The sequence below is a fragment of the Citrus sinensis genome, chromosome 5, assembly GCF_022201045.2.
Source record: "Citrus sinensis cultivar Valencia sweet orange chromosome 5, DVS_A1.0, whole genome shotgun sequence".
Classification (NCBI taxonomy): Eukaryota; Viridiplantae; Streptophyta; class Magnoliopsida; order Sapindales; family Rutaceae; genus Citrus; species Citrus sinensis.
The window spans coordinates 22,582,629-22,600,146 of NC_068560.1; the positions used below are offsets into that span (position 1 = coordinate 22,582,629).

Here is a 17,518-nt window from a genome sequence, read left to right on the forward strand (position 1 = left end):
CTGCATTGCTGTCATCCACAAAGCAACATCTGAGCTTTCTAAAGCTTCATAGAAAGTTGATGGCTCTCTATCTTCTGTTAGAAGACAGTATGCAACGTTGATCTCTGTGACATACTTCGAGTGCCACGTTGGTGGTCGTCTCTCACGAGTTGAGCGACGAACTTCTGGAGCCTCGGACTCGACTAGTTCTTGTTCCTCGTGCTCTGGTGCTGCTTCAGAAGAATCTGAATCTTCTGGATTATTTTCGACATATACCGGCACAATCCCTGATTTTTCTTTTACAGTGCTATCACCTTCATCTTTCATTTGCAGTTGATCTTCTACAAAAATAACATCTCTGCTGATGACGATCTTGTGGGCAGTGGGGTCCCACAGACGATACCCCTTTACTCCATCAGCATATCCCAAGAAGATACATCTTTTAGATTTTGTATCCAGCTTTGTTCTTTCTTGGGCATTGTACATCACGTACATAGGACATCCAAATACATGTAGGTAGGAATAATCAGCTGGCTTTCCAGTCCACATCTCCATCTCTGTCTTCAGCCCAATAGCTGTAGATGGCGATCGATTTACTATATAACAGGCCGTTTTGGTTGGTTTTGCCCAGAATGAATTGGGTAAATCAGTAGTCTTCAACATAGCTTTTATTCTTTCTGTAAGAGTTTTGTTCATCCGCTCCGCCACTCTGTTTTGTTGAGGAGTGTATGCCACCGTGAACTGCCTCTGAATATCTTTTTGCTTACAGAAAGCAAGAAACTCGCCGTCTGTATACTCTCCACCATTATCCGTCCTCAAGCACTTGATCTTTTTACCAGATTCATGTTCCACCCGCGCTTTGTATTCTTTAAACACTAGAAATACATCTAACTTTTTCTTAATTGGATACACCCAACATGTTCTGGAATAATCATCAATGAAAGTCACCATGTACTTTGCACATCCTATGGATATATCCAATGATTCCCAAACATCAGAATGAATCAAGTCTAGAATGTATTTACTTATAGCAATAGATCTACTGAATTTTAATCTATGCTGCTTACTTGTAACACAATGCTCGCAAAATGGTAAACTTACCGATTTGAGCCCCGGAAGCAATTTTTGCTCAGAGAGAATCTTCAAACCTTGTTATGATATGTGGCCAAGTTTGAGATGCCACATCATCGTTGACTCTTCTCCATTTGATGCGACACACGTATCAGCCTCCTGTAGTGTTTCTCTTTTAAGCATGAATAGATTAGCACCGATCTTTTCTGCCTTCATCAATACAAGCGCTCCTTTAATAATTTTCATAATTCCATTCTCCACATGAGTTTTGTACCAATGACTATCCATTTGTCCCAAAGACAATAGATTTTTCTTCAGGCCGTTGACATGTCGTACCTCCTCAATTGTGCGAATTGTACCATCAAACATTTTTATTTTGATAGTACCAGTACCAGCGATCTCCAAGGCATGATCATCTCCCATATATACAGATCCTCCTTAAATAAGTTCATATGTGTGGAACCATTCTCTCCGAGAGGTCATGTGCCAGGTAGCTCCTGAGTCTATAAGCCAGACATCAGATAGTCGTTTTCTGCCTTCTGAAATAGTTGTTGCCTCGCTGTAGAGAATTTCACCATCATTTGAGGTACTTGCTACACACCCCTGAGCATTTGATGACTCAGGTTCTTTAACCTCTCTTATCTTTTGGTTACTCCAACACTCCTTTTTGACGTGCCCTTTCTTGTCACAGTTATATCATTTAACATTCTTCTTACTTCTGGATTTTAATCTACCATGATTTTGACTCCCACTGAGGCCACATTCCGTTGATCTCCCTCTCGTCACCGATAGCGCCTCCGCTTGCTGTGAACTTGCTTGTCTGTTTTCTTTATTTTTCTGCCTGCTCTCCTCATTTAATACGGAGGCTGTAAAATCGTCGAAAACTAGACTGTCCACTGGATTGTTGTTCGTCAGGTTGATGATGAGTTGATCATACGAATCTAGTAGACTTTGAAGTAGAAGCTCTGCACGTTCATTTTCCTCTATATTATGACCCAACGTTGTGAGTTGTGAAAATAGAGTCTTTAAGGTGTTGATGTGGTCGGTCATCATTGTAGATTCTGCCATTCGAAGAGTATAGAGTTTTCTCTTCAAGAAGATTTTGTTGTGTAGTGACTTGGCCTCGTACAATTTTGTGAGAGTATCCCATATTTCCTTTGCTGTACTTTTCTCTACCACACTGGATAATATTCCATCTGCAAGTGCCAAGTGTAGATCAGAAATGGCGTTGCCATCTATCTCGTTCCACTTGTCATCAGCTATCTCCATGTGCCTTTCTCCAATTGCTGCCAAGCAATTATTTTTCCTCAATACAGCTTTTATCTTCATTTTCCACAACGAAAAATTATTTTCGTTAAACTTCTCAATTTTATACTTTGCCGCCATTTTGTTGATAAATATCGCACACAAGTTAGTGTACCACCTTGAATAGTTGTGAGTATGTGTGAGAATTCACACTAGGAAAGTTCCCAAGAAAGACTGGAGGAGTCACAATAGTCCCACTTAAAACCCAGACTCCTTAAGCTCTTATCGTCTTTGTGACAGAACTTTCCTAGACATGTACAAAAACCACACAGTTGTTTTACTCACACCACTATTCCCTGCTTTGCACCGCAAAATTCTTGGACCGCTCCCACCGTTTCATGTGAATAGTACAGTATACGTGAATAGTATAGTATATGTGAATCATACAGTATATGTGAATAGTATCGTATACGTGAACAGTGCCATATACGTGAATAGTACCCCTGACGTGAACAGTACCTGACTCCAAAAAAATACAACCAATAGCTCTGATACCACTGTTAGGAAATTGGTGGGTGAAGCAGGACCGCAGCTAAAATAAAATTAGAAGAAATAAAGAATAAGCACAAAAAAGAATACCATAAATTACATGGTTCGGCTTTTAGACTACGTCCACGGGCGAAAACAAAAGGAAATATTTTATTAGTGAAATAAGGATTACAAATATTATAATATTTTGGCTTACTGCCCAAAACCCCAATACACTCAATCTCTCACTCACTAATTACACAAGAGTATTAAAACTCTTAATCTCTCACACAATTCTTTCTCTTTTACAAAACAGAGAAGAGAAACTTAAAGAAAAAATTGAATGAATTTACTCGTTCTCTTTGTTTATATTTATAGAGAAAGTTTTGGCACTATTCATCAATGATATATATTTTTTTCTTTAGACGGCACCTCCCATTTTTTTTTCTTCTTTCTTTCTTCTTTTTCTTCTTTCTCTTTTGTTTCCTTCTTTGGGCTGCTGCCAAAGCCATGTTTATTTCTTTGGGCGGCTGCGAAAGCCAATTTGATTTTGGCTAGGCCACCACCGGCTTCGACATTGACTAGTATCATCTTCCTCGATGGTACACTAGAACGCATTCTCCATTGCTATTTATTCAAATGCACTAACCTGGGCTTCTTTTGCATTGTGTTTAAACTAGTCCCATTTTAAGGGGTTTTTTTCTGCTCCTCTCTATTCTTTTCCCTATTTCAGGTAATAACAAGTGAATTAGTTATTCCGCCGTTGTTGTTCCTTTTGATATATTCTTTCACATGGGGTTGTTCATTTTTCTTGTTTCTTGTTCTTTTTGAAACTTCCATTGAAGCAAGTAAAGTCATTTTACTTATAAGCTGCTGCAAGCTGTTAAAAAAGATGGCAATTAATTAGTTTCTCATTTTCTTGTTGATGAAGCCTGTATATGAATAAATTACGCTCTCGCTTGTCATTTTGTTATTCAAACCTTTATATGGCATGTTCTGCTTTCTGTTTTCTTTTTTTTTTTTGTGAGAAAATTTTCTAAATACTTAATTTTTCTTTTTCCCCTGAATATCTACAGAATGATTGCTAGAACAACGATGGGCCAATGGTTCAATCTTTTAGTATGTGCACTCTTAATACTGAAAGCTCAAGCATGCTTTAATGTATCAATCACCTATGTTGAAGATGCTGTAGCGAAAGGAGCTGGTGGGGATTAGTACATATTTATATTGATGCTTCATTTTGTGATTTTCCGTTACTGCGTACTGTAGTTTGTTAGCTGTTTAATATGTTTTGCAGTCTGTTTGGATGGCAGCCCACCTGCTTACCATTTTGATAAGGGGTTTGGTGCCGGGATCAACAATTGGTTGGTGCACATTGATGTAATGTCCTCCTCTATGTAAAAACATTTCTTATATTCACTGCAACTTTAAATGATATGGATGAAGAGTAATCAGTCTTACATATTATAGTCATAAGAATTCTGGTGATGTTTACATTTACCATTCATGCTTGTATTCATCATATACTTTTTTGTTGATTCAATTTGCCTTTGGCTTCGGGTTCTTAGGGAGGAGCATGGTGTAACAATGTCGCAGATTGTTCTAACCGAAGGGATTCCTCACATGGTTCATCTAAGTATATGGTGAAGGAAGCTAATTTTACTGGGATACTAAGTAATGAGCAGAAATTTAACCCAGGTATGACCTTTTTGTGTCGCTTATTGATTTGATTGATGCAAATCAATAAATTCCCCTTTCCATTTCTAGACTTCTACGATTGGAATAGAGTCAAGGTTAGATACTGCGATGGGGCATCGTTTACTGGAGACGTAGAGGCTGTCAATCCAGTAAGTTAACTTTTGCCAAAATTTTCTTATATACATATTCTTGGGTTCTCTCGTGTGATATTTAGTTAGTGATTTGATCAGGAAACTAACCTTCACTTCAGAGGAGCAAGGGTTTTTGAAGCTGTCATGGAGGATCTATTGGCTAAAGGAATGAAAAATGCTCAAAATGTAAGATCATTCTGTTTTTGTTTTTAAAAATATGTTCATTAGATTGGTATGTTTGATAACTCATTCGCACTTATGACAGGCTATACTTACTGGTTGTTCCGCTGGGGGTTTGACTTCGATTTTGCATTGCGATAACTTCCGAGCTCTCTTTCCTGTTGATACTAGAGTAAAATGCTTTGCAGATGCTGGCTATTTTGTGAATGTGTAAGCTCCTGTTCTTTCATCAACCATGATGTGGCAGTTGCTTCAGTTGTTTTTGTTTTCCGAAATCTGATTCCCTGGTGTATTTTTCAATAGGAAGGGTGTTTCTGGAGCAAGTCACATTGAGGAGTTTTATAAACAAGTGGTCGCATTACATGTACACACTCTGTCTCTCATCCTCTTTCATGCTTACCGACACAAAATAATGTTGTTACATCTTGTGTAGGGATCGGCTAAGCATTTGCCAGCATCCTGCACTTCGAGATTGAGTCCAGGATTGGTGAGTTCCACCATTTTAATGTTTCTACGTTCTAGTCTTCATCCATTCGTTTATGGACTGACCGATTCCTTTTAAAATGACAGTGTTTCTTCCCACAAAACGTAGCAGGGCAAGTCAAGACACCGCTATTTATCATCAACTCAGCATACGATTCATGGCAGGTTAGCATAGTTCTTCAATGTCTAAGATCCAATGACAGAAAATGTGATACATAAGCTTAGTGCAAGAAGATAATTTTTTGTACTTAAGTGACATATCAAGTGAAGCTTGATTCTTGGGCCTTCTTGCACAAGCAAAAAGAGACTGGTGGAAGATTGACACATTTTTGATATGTTATATTCGAAGCCACTGAATAATTTCAATAAATTATGTGCAATTTCAATCTGGTAATATTGTTACAAGCGGAAAATGGTATGCACAGATAAGGAACATTTTGGTTCCGGACAATGCTGATCCGAAAGGAACTTGGAGGCGCTGCAAGAAGGATATAAAAACGTGCTCATCTACTCAGCTGCAAACTATGCAAGGTAATTCCCCAAAGCCCCGGATTACTGCTTTCCACAAAAGACCTTTTTCATTTTATTGTTGATAATTCAAAGTGTCAATTCTCGTTGTATACTTTTCAGGTTTTAGGGTGCAATTCCTGAATGCATTGGCCGGACTTGGCAACTCTTCATCCAGAGGAATGCTTATAGACTCTTGTTATACTCACTGCCGAACCGTGTTTCAGGAGGCTTGGTTGAGTGCTGACTCTCCGGTGCTGGATAAAACGGTACGAGTTATGATTTCATCGTTTTGACTTGTTTCCTTTAACATCTTGAAGTACCATTGATTCCCATTTTTAAGGATTGAAAATATGTTCTACGCAGCCTATTGCAAAGGCAGTGGGAGACTGGTATTACGACAGGAATCCATTCCAAAAGATTGATTGCCCTTACCCCTGCAACCCATTGCCAGAGAGTTGCTTTTGAATGGACCTATTAATGTAATGTACACACACATAAAATTACAGACCTTGTGTCAAAGCAGAACAAAATGTAAGAGTCAAGATCATTGAGTAGTCATCAATGAGCTTGACTGAGTAAGAATAAAATGGATAAAGAGTATATGATTGATTGATCAAGTCAATGAAATAATTAAACAGAGGCAACCACCGCACTCAACTTATGTGCTGGGTGTCTTTTATCATTTTCTTATGTGATTTATTTTTCTTATGTAATTTATTGTTGTAACTTCAGTGAAATAAATATTCCATTTCTTGTTGTTGGATTGTTGGCAGTAGAAGATCAATTATTTAGGAATCATTTTGTTTCATTTTAGTAATGTCCTAAGACCATCCTTTTTCCTTTTAACCTTTCACAGTGTGAACTAGTGTGTATGCATAGTTATTTTTTGCTGCATAAATAACCAAGTTTAATTAAAGCTAATATTATAAAAATAAAATGCTCTTGCGTCTTGGCACCTTTTTTTCCCCCCTTAAAATAATACACTAAATTACTTAAATTTTTTAAAATTAACTACTCTAATTTTTTTTATAATTTCAGAAGTATTTTATGCAATCAATAAAATAAGGGAAATTATCATTGCACTACCTTCCTTTTACCTTATGATCATTTAACCACCACAAAATTTTAAAATGTTCTTTGCACCACCTTTCTTTTTAAATTTATATCAATTAGCCACTTTTGCACTAACACCGTTGAATAATTTAAATGAAATGACAATCCAGAAATTATATAAAACGGTATTTTAATTTAATTAGGGGTAAATTTGTCATTTTGTTTAAATTATTCAACGGTGTTAGTGCAAAAGTGGCTAATTGATACAAATTTAAAAAAGAAAAGTGGTGCAAAGAACATGTTAAAATTTTGTGGTATTTAAATGAACATAAGGTAAAAGGAAGGTGGTGCAATGATAATTTCACGTAAAAAAATAGTATTTTTTTTTGAAAAAAAAAATAATATTTTTTGAACAAAAAAATTCACCAATTTGAAGTTCAAATCAAAATAACACTAAAAGTTCACTCTTCATGTCTTTAAGAACGTAGATTAATTATATTACACTACAACATTTTAGTTCATACTCCCAAATATCCCCCAAAAAAAAATGTGACAGACATCTATCCATATCTTAAATTTCATCTTAAATGATGTGTCATTCAATAAATTATTTTTTTATAATATTTAAAAAATTAATTTTTTATAATAAAAAAATCTTTTAGTAATTAAAAAGAAAATACCAAGAAACTCCAGCTCTTGACATGAGATATTAAAAAAAAATTATAATGTGCCGTCAAGATACATATCTTAGTAATGGCGTGATATCATTTGTAGAAGGCCCAAATTTGAAGACGGTCCGTCCTTGGCCCACCCCACAATTTCACCATTGCATACTTACATTGACAATAAATACTCTTCTCTCGGGGTTTTTAATTAAAGATGCCCTAAAAATGAGGTATTTAGTTAAATATATCTCATGGTTGAAAATTATTTATATATACTTTTTTATGTGGTACATTATCTAAAATGCCTCTAAAGAAAAATATAAAACACATAATTAAAGATGCCCTAAAAATGGGGTATTTAGTTAAATACCAACTGTAATAGTGTATTTAGGCTAAGCATTCCTTAAATTATATGATCCTCATATTATATCACATAAATTGTACAAAACTATCTTGTTGTCTTTGAATATTACACTTAACAAAAAATAATTTAACACTACTAGTTAGAAATACCTAACTATAATCTCGTGCCTATGAAAATATTCAACTATAGTCGTGTACCTATAAAAATACCTGACTGTATTAATGTATTTTAGCCAGTCATTCCTTCAATATATATGAACACCCTGATCTATAACAGACATTATACAAAATTATCTTCTTTCTCAATAATATACTTAACCAAAAAAAAACATGAATACTGATGTAAAATCATCTTTAATGATATCAAATGTCAACGACATTCCCATTGCAACTATTACATCTCATGTTAATTAATCCAAAAAATGGCAAAATCACAACAATGAAGTTTTTAAGGGTATGACACTATGTAGTTGGTTTCAACAACCTGTATCCAAATAATTTGATAGCCAATGCTTTTCGAAATTATGTAACATCATCATATTGACAAAATGTGTTCACGTCAAGGCCATGGGCTAGGACCTCCAAGTACTACAACAAAAATGCTTCACAATAAAATTCATATACATCAATAATAAAATCACCATTCTTATTGATATATATATATATATGTGTGTGTGTGTGTGTGTGTGTGTGTGTGTGATGTACTCAATTGCATCCCCTGATTTTATTGCAGGATATTATGTACTCACAAGGATGATCTTTATTTATGTCTTCTACTGCATCTAGTGATAATCAATTAGAAATATTTGCTTTGAAGTATTTAGATTCCTTAATTTTCAGTTCCCATCTGCATAAACATAAAATATTTTAATTATAATATAAAACGACCAAAAAGTTGGATAATAACATATTCTAAACCAATCAAAAAAATTACACGACACACCAGTCGAGTAAAGCATTCATAACATGACTACAGTCTAGTAAAACATTCATTACGCAACTATAGCCGAGTAAAGTATTCATTACATGATTACAGCTGAGTAAAGCATTCATTACACGATTACAACAAGCATAAAATATGTTTTGACTTCTATATTTCCTTGGATTTAAATCATTTCATGATAATACATAATGCTTACAACATAAAACTACATAAAAGCTAAATATGTTTTGACTTCTATATCTCCTTGGATTCAAATCTCTGTACAGAATTTTAAGTGGATGACAGTATAGAAAAGAATTTACTTTAATATGGCTTGTCAACGAATAGAGAGAATGAATGAAAATTTTGTTTATTATAAAAAATATATTGATGGACCATTAAAAAGCCAAATGGTCATTTAATCATTAACATATTATTTGAAATCCATTCAATATGGGTAAGAAATAATTAGAATTGTAAATTGAAGGTTCCATAGCAAATAATAGAAAAAACCCAGATTACGACATAATGAACGCATACACAGGCACAGCTGAAGAAAATTAATATATAATTTCCATGGATGAAGTCCAACTACAAACAATAAATAAAATTAAACATATATCTAATAGATAAATCAGTGTAGCCATAATCGAGTAGTCACAAGGATAATATTTGTTTTATCCAATTTCCTTTGAATATTTAATTAGGAACTCCTATAACCATTACAAGGAGAGTAAACTCCCTTGAAATAACTCTCTTCAATTTCAACTCCGCAAGTTCAAGAAGCTTCATTACATGAATCATGAAGAAACATTATCAGCAAGCATGCAAGTGAAACAAATAACTCGGCCAACTACAATAATGACCAAAATCACGTGGACAATTTATTTTTTAAAACCCTAATGCATATAACCCCAACAATTATGAATCCTAAATTCTCTTTATGAAGTAAAAATTAAGTGTAAATGTGGTAAATAATCTTTAATTCGGTGAATTTCCAGCCTTCAGTTTGGTGAATTTCCAATGAAAGTAGTGGATTTGTGGTGTTAGAACCAACAGCAAAAGAAGCACAAACTTACAGCAGCAGAAGTATTCTGGGCATTGAAATATCTGTGATTTTGAAATATTAGATTTTGAATTGGGGTAATTCTGTAATTGCACATTGAGAAATTTTAGGGTCTAGCTATGGTACCACTGTAGTATCATGTGTCAGTATAGTTGGATTCAATGGTTGGATTCAGCTGTGGTATGGTACCGTTGTGGTACCATAGTTTTGCTCGAAATTTTGAATTATGAGGATGTATTAGGTAAATACCCTACTCTTGGGGTATGGCGTGGACAAATTCCTGCTTCTCTCTCAATCTCAAAAACACAACCTTCGCCCTTCGGTTGCAGTTGCAGTGTTAATGGATTGGAGTTTTGTACACAAAACTTGGGAAAAATGGGCTTCTACCAGTGTTGGCTCTTCCGGTAATGTACCCTCCAAGAACCCCCTCAGGCTTTTCATTATTTTAGTTATTACCACGTTAGATATATTAGATTTATAATTTATATAATAAAAGGCTGCTGATCATGCCAATGCAAGAGCTATAGAGCAAGCAGCCATTGATTTTTGTTTGTAAATTTTGCTTGTAGGTGAGCCCTTGAAGGCGGCTTTGCTTATCAACCAGGACCCCACTGGTCCCTCTCGTTTGTTATCCACTATGTCAGCTTCGTGCTTTCTTTTTTTTTTTTAATATATATTTTAAATACCCTTTTATATATATGTTTTTCTGTTCATAAGCAGTGAAATTTTGAAGCTTCGTTATGGTTTGTGCAGTGCAGAACAAGAAAGGTATCAAGGCCGACGCGATTGACTTGACTGAATTTGTTGATTTTGTCAAACTCAATAAACTTCAGACTGACTGCTTTGTTATTGGACAAAAAACCAATGTAAGCTATTCGTGTCTCCTTTACATTTGTGAGTGAAATTCAATTGTTGGGCTTGAATTTTGCGGTGAATTATTTATTATTGCTAGAGTTGCTAGTAAGTTGATCGTAATGGTTTTATCATATTGATGACAGTTGACGCAGACGTAGTTACCTCGATTCATGAGAATATGACAATTTTTATAATAGGAAAGGAGAGAGTCGTTCTCTTAATCAAGAAAAATACCATTAAATCTAGAATATAAAAATTAATGGCTGAAAAATTAACATGTGCGTGATCTATGGTCAAATATTCTAAATCCTTGAAATTAAAATAACTTAAAAAATTAATATTGAAAAAAATAAATGAAATTGTCACTTTCGATCACATAATCAATGAAAATCAGGATATAATCAACACCTATTTATTTTATTTCTAAATTATGACTTTTTCATTATTATTCAAACAAGGGAGTTTTTCTTTAAAAAACTCTCACCATAATATAAGTGGCTTAAACCTTTTTTTGTTTTGAAATATAAATTAACTTAAAAGCAAACAAGTAATAAAATTATCTTTTAAGAAGGCTTTATATATGTAGAGGGGACTAGTCCACCTATGTCAATTCTTCCAAGTTAGTGAAATTGTGTGACTTTATTTAATTAGAAGGAGCAACAACTTCAATCTCTATTTATACGTCATTATCCTTTAGCTATATTTGTGCGACTTTATTTATTCGTAGGGAAATGAATTAACAAGTTATATTTTCCAAGAACCAAGGTAAATTACTCCTTAGGTCATTATGGTCAATAAATGAGTCTTCATTTTACAATTAATAAATGTATAAAATATTTGAACTAATTAATAGTATAGTATTATATATGTTAAATTCTTCAAAAAGTAAGATAGAATGTATACTTGATAATTTCGTTCTACTAATTTAAGTTAAGTTTATTGAGTATTCCAGTTATTTTAAGCTAAAATGGACATTTTCATAATTTTATCACATAATCAAACGAATAAGTGTATATTTTAAGATGGTAAAGATAGTCAATAGGTAAACTTAAAGGAAAAACTAATGGCAAGGTTGGTTTAATGACTTTTCAAAATATTGGTGGTGGAATAACGATAATTAATTTATTTAGGTGTGCAATTGAATTTTGATATGTACTAGTGGTGCAAAAAAATAATAAATTCAAGTTGAGTCAAAGGCATGGTAAGAACGCAGACTCCCCAAAGCCCACGACATAGATTATCTAATGATTTTTTTTTAATTTATAAAATTAAAAAAAGAGTTAATGTTGACTTCGTTTTACCCAAAAAAAAAAAAGTATGACACTATTAGGCATCAATTTCAAAATAACGCGGTTTGATCAACTCCAATTTATGATGTTATTATCAAATGAGAAAATTTTCTAATTTTTAGAAGTCGTTTCTTATCAAATAATCAGGGATTGAAATAAATAGCATAAAATAACAAAAATAAGAAAGTTAAGTTGATGTCCACTGATTTGTGTAAGTAAAAAGTTTGACTCTTAAAAAGACATTAATTTCATGAGAGACAATAACGCCATTTTGATCCTCTCTATAATTAATGATGTTATTTTCAAATAACAAAATTATCTAGCTTTTGGAAATCTTGGAGAGAAACTAATTTGGTCGGTTTCTTGATTAATGATTTGATGGTCATCGAATAATGCATGACTTGGAAAGATCTTCCCCCGTTCTTCAAGTTATTATTTGTCTTTGTTAGTAAAATGAAAGAAAAACATAAAGAGAAATTAAACAGAAGCTGTACTCTAGAAAATTCCTCGGCGGCCTAGCAGAAAGGTTTTTAAATTCTGGTCTTCTGAGATTAAATTAAGTCACAGTTTAAGTTATCTCAAGAATATGGGTTTGGTCAAATTTTTCTCAGTTATCTCAATATTGTCGCTAATTCATTGGCTAATCAAAGACACAGTTGCAACTCCTCTTGGAGAAAATTGAGGAAAATCTTCTTGAAGATGGCTAAATTATAAAAAGATAGTACATGGTGGCCGGACGGATTATAAATTAAGTAAATATATCTAACTTCGTTAAAATTAAAGCTTCATAAGACATAACTAATGCTCTGTATGATTTTATTATTGGCTTCCGAAATTGCACGATGGGACAGTTGAAAGCATTTTCCATTTACTACTTCTTCGAATTGACTAGTATCATCTTCCACGATGGTACAGTAGAACGCATTCTCCATTGCTATTTATTCAAATGCACTAACCTGGGCTTCTTTTGCATTGTGTTTAAACTAGTCCCATTTTAAGGGTTTTTTTTTTCTCCTCTCTATTCTTTTCCCTATTTCAGGTAATAACCAGTGAATTAATTATTCCGCCGTTGTTGTTCCTTTTGATATATTCTTTCATATGGGGTTGTTCATTTTTCTTGTTTCTTGTTCTTTTTGGAACTTCCATTGAAGCAAGTAAAGTCATTTTACTTATAAGGTGCTGCAAGCTGTTAAAAAAGATGGCAATTAATTAGTTTCTCATTTTCTTGTTGATGAAGCCTGTATATGAATAAATTACGCTCTCGCTTGTCATTTTGTTATTCAAACCTTTATATGGCATGTTCTGCTTTCTGTTTTCTTTTTTTTTTTTGTGAGAAAATTTTCTAAATACTTAATTTTTCTTTTTCCCCTGAATATCTACAGAATGATTGCTAGAACAACGATGGGCCAATGGTTCAATCTTTTAGTATGTGCACTCTTAATACTGAAAGCTCAAGCATGCTTTAATGTATCAATCACCTATGTTGAAGATGCTGTAGCGAAAGGAGCTGGTGGGGATTAGTACATATTTATATTGATGCTTCATTTTGTGATTTTCCGTTACTGCGTACTGTAGTTTGTTAGCTGTTTAATATGTTTTGCAGTCTGTTTGGATGGCAGCCCACCTGCTTACCATTTTGATAAGGGGTTTGGTGCCGGGATCAACAATTGGTTGGTGCACATTGATGTAATGTCCTCCTCTATGTAAAAACATTTCTTATATTCACTGCAACTTTAAATGATATGGATGAAGAGTAATCAGTCTTACATATTATAGTCATAAGAATTCTGGTGATGTTTACATTTACCATTCATGCTTGTATTCATCATATACTTTTTTGTTGATTCAATTTGCCTTTGGCTTCGGGTTCTTAGGGAGGAGCATGGTGTAACAATGTCGCAGATTGTTCTAACCGAAGGGATTCCTCATATGGTTCATCTAAGTATATGGTGAAGGAAGCTAATTTTACTGGGATACTAAGTAATGAGCAGAAATTTAACCCAGGTATGACCTTTTTGTGTCGCTTATTGATTTGATTGATGCAAATCAATAAATTCCCCTTTCCATTTCTAGACTTCTACGATTGGAATAGAGTCAAGGTTAGATACTGCGATGGGGCATCGTTTACTGGAGACGTAGAGGCTGTCAATCCAGTAAGTTAACTTTTGCCAAAATTTTCTTATATACATATTCTTGGGTTCTCTCGTGTGATATTTAGTTAGTGATTTGATCAGGAAACTAACCTTCACTTCAGAGGAGCAAGGGTTTTTGAAGCTGTCATGGAGGATCTATTGGCTAAAGGAATGAAAAATGCTCAAAATGTAAGATCATTCTGTTTTTGTTTTTAAAAATATGTTCATTAGATTGGTATGTTTGATAACTCATTCGCACTTATGACAGGCTATACTTACTGGTTGTTCCGCTGGGGGTTTGACTTCGATTTTGCATTGCAATAACTTCCGAGCTCTCTTTCCTGTTGATACTAGAGTAAAATGCTTTGCAGATGCTGGCTATTTTGTGAATGTGTAAGCTCCTGTTCTTTCATCAACCATGATGTGGCAGTTGCTTCAGTTGTTTTTGTTTTCCGAAATCTGATTCCCTGGTGTATTTTTCAATAGGAAGGATGTTTCTGGAGCAAGTCACATTGAGGAGTTTTATAAACAAGTGGTCGCATTACATGTACACACTCTGTCTCTCATCCTCTTTCATGCTTACCGACACAAAATAATGTTGTTACATCTTGTGTAGGGATCGGCTAAGCATTTGCCAGCATCCTGCACTTCGAGATTAAGTCCAGGATTGGTGAGTTCCACCATTTTAATGTTTCTACGTTCTAGTCTTCATCCATTCGTTTATGGACTGACAGATTCCTTTTAAAATGACAGTGTTTCTTCCCAGAAAACGTGGCAGGGCAAATCAAGACACCACTATTTATCATTAACTCAGCATACGATTCATGGCAGGTTAGCATAGTTCTTCAAAGTCTAAGATCCAATGACAGAAAATGTGATACATAAGCTTAGTGCAAGAAGATAATTTTTTGTACTTAAGTGACATATCAAGTGAAGCTTGATTCTTGGGCCTTCTTGCACAAGCAAAAAGAGACTGGTGGAAGATTGACACATTTTTGATATGTTATATTCGAAGCCACTGAATAATTTCAATAAATTATGTGCAATTTCAATCTGGTAATATTGTTACAAGCGGAAAATGGCATGCACAGATAACGAACATTTTGGTTCCGGACGATGCTGATCCGAAAGGAACTTGGAGCAGCTGCAAGGTGGATATAAAAACCTGCTCATCTACTCAGCTGCAAACTATGCAAGGTAATTCCCAAAAGCCCCGGATTACTCCTTTCCACAAAAGACCTTTTCCATTTTATTGTTGATAGTTCAAAGTGTCAATTCTCGTTGTATACTTTTCAGGTTTCAGGGTGCAATTCCTGAATGCATTGGCCGAACTTGGCAACTCTTCATCCAGAGGAATGCTTATAGACTCTTGTTATACTCACTGCCGAACCGAGTATCAGGAGGCTTGGTTGAGTGCTGACTCGCCGGTGCTGGATAAAACGGTACGAGTTATGATTTCATCGTTTTGACCTGTTTCCTTTAACATCTTGAAGTACTACTGATTCCCATTTTTAATGATTGAAAATATGTTCTACGCAGCCTATTGCAAAGGCAGTGGGAGACTGGTATTACGACAGGAGTCCATTCCAAAAGATTGATTGCCCTTACCCCTGCAACCCATTGCCAGAAAGTTGCTTTTGAATGGACCTATTAATGTAATGTACACACACATAAAATTACAGATCTTGTGTCAAAGCAGAACAAAATTTAAGAGTCAAGATCATTGAGTAGTCATCAATGAGCTTGACTGAGTAAGAATAAAATGGATAAAGAGTATATGATTGATTGATCAAGTCAATGAAATAATTAAACAGAGGCAACCACCGCACTCAACTTATGTGCTGGGTGTCTACTTACAACATAACGTTTACAATGTGCTGGTTTATTGTGAAATTTCAAAAAAGAGATGAAGAAATAGTTTTTTTCTTAAGTTTTTGCCAAATGTATTGATAAGGTTAGGAGTTGGTATACATACAGATGTTGTATGCACGAAGCATGCTGTGAAGCATGTTGTGAGACATTGTGGATCAATATGAATGGTTATTTGTGACTTTATTATGACAGTGCTATATTTATAGCAAGATATCTAAATAATTTTTTGTATTACTAGAATGTTTGACAGTAAATGGAAGTCGAAAGGTGATGCAGCGGAAGTTTAATGTTCAAAATATTCCGTTGATTCTAGAGAATACCGGAATAAAAGAACAACTAAATTCACATTGATTCAAAAGAATACCGCGAACTTAGGGGTTAAGACTCGTTGATCCCACAGAATACCGAGAATTAACTGTTCAAATACTCACAAAGAGATTTGAAAATTGAAATATTATTGAACTCAAAATTCTCTGCCTTCAAAGGCTACAAGAGGGAGCTATTTATAGTAGTAGTAATTATCCTAATTCATGAAGTAAAACAAAATCCTAAATTGAAAGGGAAACAAAATTCTAAATTAGAAAGGAATTTAAAAGTCTTAAACTTTAGTTAATAAGGAAACTAATCCTAGTATAATATGGATTCCTACTCTTCATCATTCCCCCCAGGGTGGAGAGAAATCGCCCTCGAATTCGGATTGTCAGCAACAACATCTTCATCATGATCACCTCTGTAAGGAATAAGATGCTTAACATTAAATACATCTGCGGTGCGGATATGACTAGGAAGCTTTAATCTGTAGGCATTAGGATTTATCTTCTCTAGAATCTCCAAAGGGCCGATTTTCCTGGCAGAAAGCTTGTTGTACTCACCAACGGAGAATCTATCTTTAGTTAGGACAGCCCAAACAAAATCTCCTACTTGAAATTCCAAAGCTCGACGTTTTTTGTCTGCCATAATTTTATAACCTTCGGTCGTCTGCTTCAAAGACTCTTGCGTAGTTTCATGAATCTGCTGAAGCTGCTTAATAAAGTCTTCTGCTTTACCGCTTTTGCGAACTAAATCTGGAACTGGAGCCAAGTCGATAAGAGCTCGTGGATTATATCCGTAATTCACCTGAAAAGGGCTTAAACCAGTACTACGCTTAACTTCACGGTTATAAGTAAACTCGACTTGATATAACTTCTGATCCCACATCTTCAAGTTATCACCAACTAGACTACGTAGATGGTTTCCTAAAGAGCGGTTGACAACTTCAGTTTGACCATCTGTTTGTGGGTGGTAAGCACTACTAAAATTCAGGCGAGTGTTGGTCAATTTCCACAAAGTCTTCCAAAAATGGCTAAGAAATCGTGTATCTCGGTCAGATACTATAGAACTTGGTAAACCATGCAATCTATAGACTTCCTTGAAGAATAGGCGAGCAACAGTCAAAGCGTCTGTAGTTTTCTTGCAAGCAATGAAGTGAGCCATTTT

The 17,518-nt window shown here is 34.7% G+C and overlaps 2 protein-coding genes across 8 annotated transcripts in view; both read left to right on the forward strand.

Moving 5' to 3' along the window:
• Nucleotides 1-6,581, forward strand: part of LOC107176215 (pectin acetylesterase 8-like) — a 38,163-nt gene extending 31,582 nt beyond the window's left edge. The window contains exons 1-13 of one of the 3 annotated variants that reach the window (XM_052440446.1): nucleotides 3,285-3,425; nucleotides 3,900-4,027; nucleotides 4,121-4,203; nucleotides 4,392-4,521; nucleotides 4,591-4,670; nucleotides 4,752-4,838; nucleotides 4,918-5,042; nucleotides 5,136-5,196; nucleotides 5,266-5,319; nucleotides 5,403-5,480; nucleotides 5,741-5,846; nucleotides 5,946-6,091; nucleotides 6,189-6,581. In XM_052440446.1, coding sequence (XP_052296406.1) covers nucleotides 3,901-4,027; nucleotides 4,121-4,203; nucleotides 4,392-4,521; nucleotides 4,591-4,670; nucleotides 4,752-4,838; nucleotides 4,918-5,042; nucleotides 5,136-5,196; nucleotides 5,266-5,319; nucleotides 5,403-5,480; nucleotides 5,741-5,846; nucleotides 5,946-6,091; nucleotides 6,189-6,290 — 1,179 coding nt within the window. In that variant the 5' untranslated portion in view covers nucleotides 3,285-3,425; nucleotide 3,900 and the 3' untranslated portion in view covers nucleotides 6,291-6,581. Of the gene's footprint in view, nucleotides 1-3,284; nucleotides 3,557-3,899; nucleotides 4,028-4,120; nucleotides 4,204-4,391; nucleotides 4,522-4,590; nucleotides 4,671-4,751; nucleotides 4,839-4,917; nucleotides 5,043-5,135; nucleotides 5,197-5,265; nucleotides 5,320-5,402; nucleotides 5,481-5,740; nucleotides 5,847-5,945; nucleotides 6,092-6,188 lie in introns of those variants that run through there. The other 2 variants (XM_052440445.1, XM_052440447.1) reach the window with 2 other exon arrangements.
• On the forward strand, nucleotides 3,285-16,007 carry LOC112496412 (pectin acetylesterase 8-like). Of its 5 annotated transcripts, none has more exons than XM_052440450.1 (13): nucleotides 3,285-3,425; nucleotides 13,421-13,548; nucleotides 13,642-13,724; nucleotides 13,913-14,042; nucleotides 14,112-14,191; nucleotides 14,273-14,359; nucleotides 14,439-14,563; nucleotides 14,657-14,717; nucleotides 14,787-14,840; nucleotides 14,924-15,001; nucleotides 15,262-15,367; nucleotides 15,467-15,612; nucleotides 15,710-16,007. In XM_052440450.1, exons 2-13 carry the CDS (start codon nucleotides 13,422-13,424, stop codon nucleotides 15,809-15,811), a joined length of 1,179 nt encoding a protein of 392 aa, XP_052296410.1. In that variant the 5' UTR covers nucleotides 3,285-3,425; nucleotide 13,421; the 3' UTR covers nucleotides 15,812-16,007. The 5 variants fall into 5 exon arrangements, with proteins under 5 accessions (XP_052296410.1, XP_052296408.1, XP_052296411.1 ...); XM_052440448.1 differs by having other exon boundaries at nucleotides 3,408-3,556; XM_052440451.1 differs by lacking the exon at nucleotides 3,285-3,425 and adding an exon at nucleotides 3,533-3,671.
• Nucleotides 16,008-17,518: the final 1,511 nt, after the last annotated feature.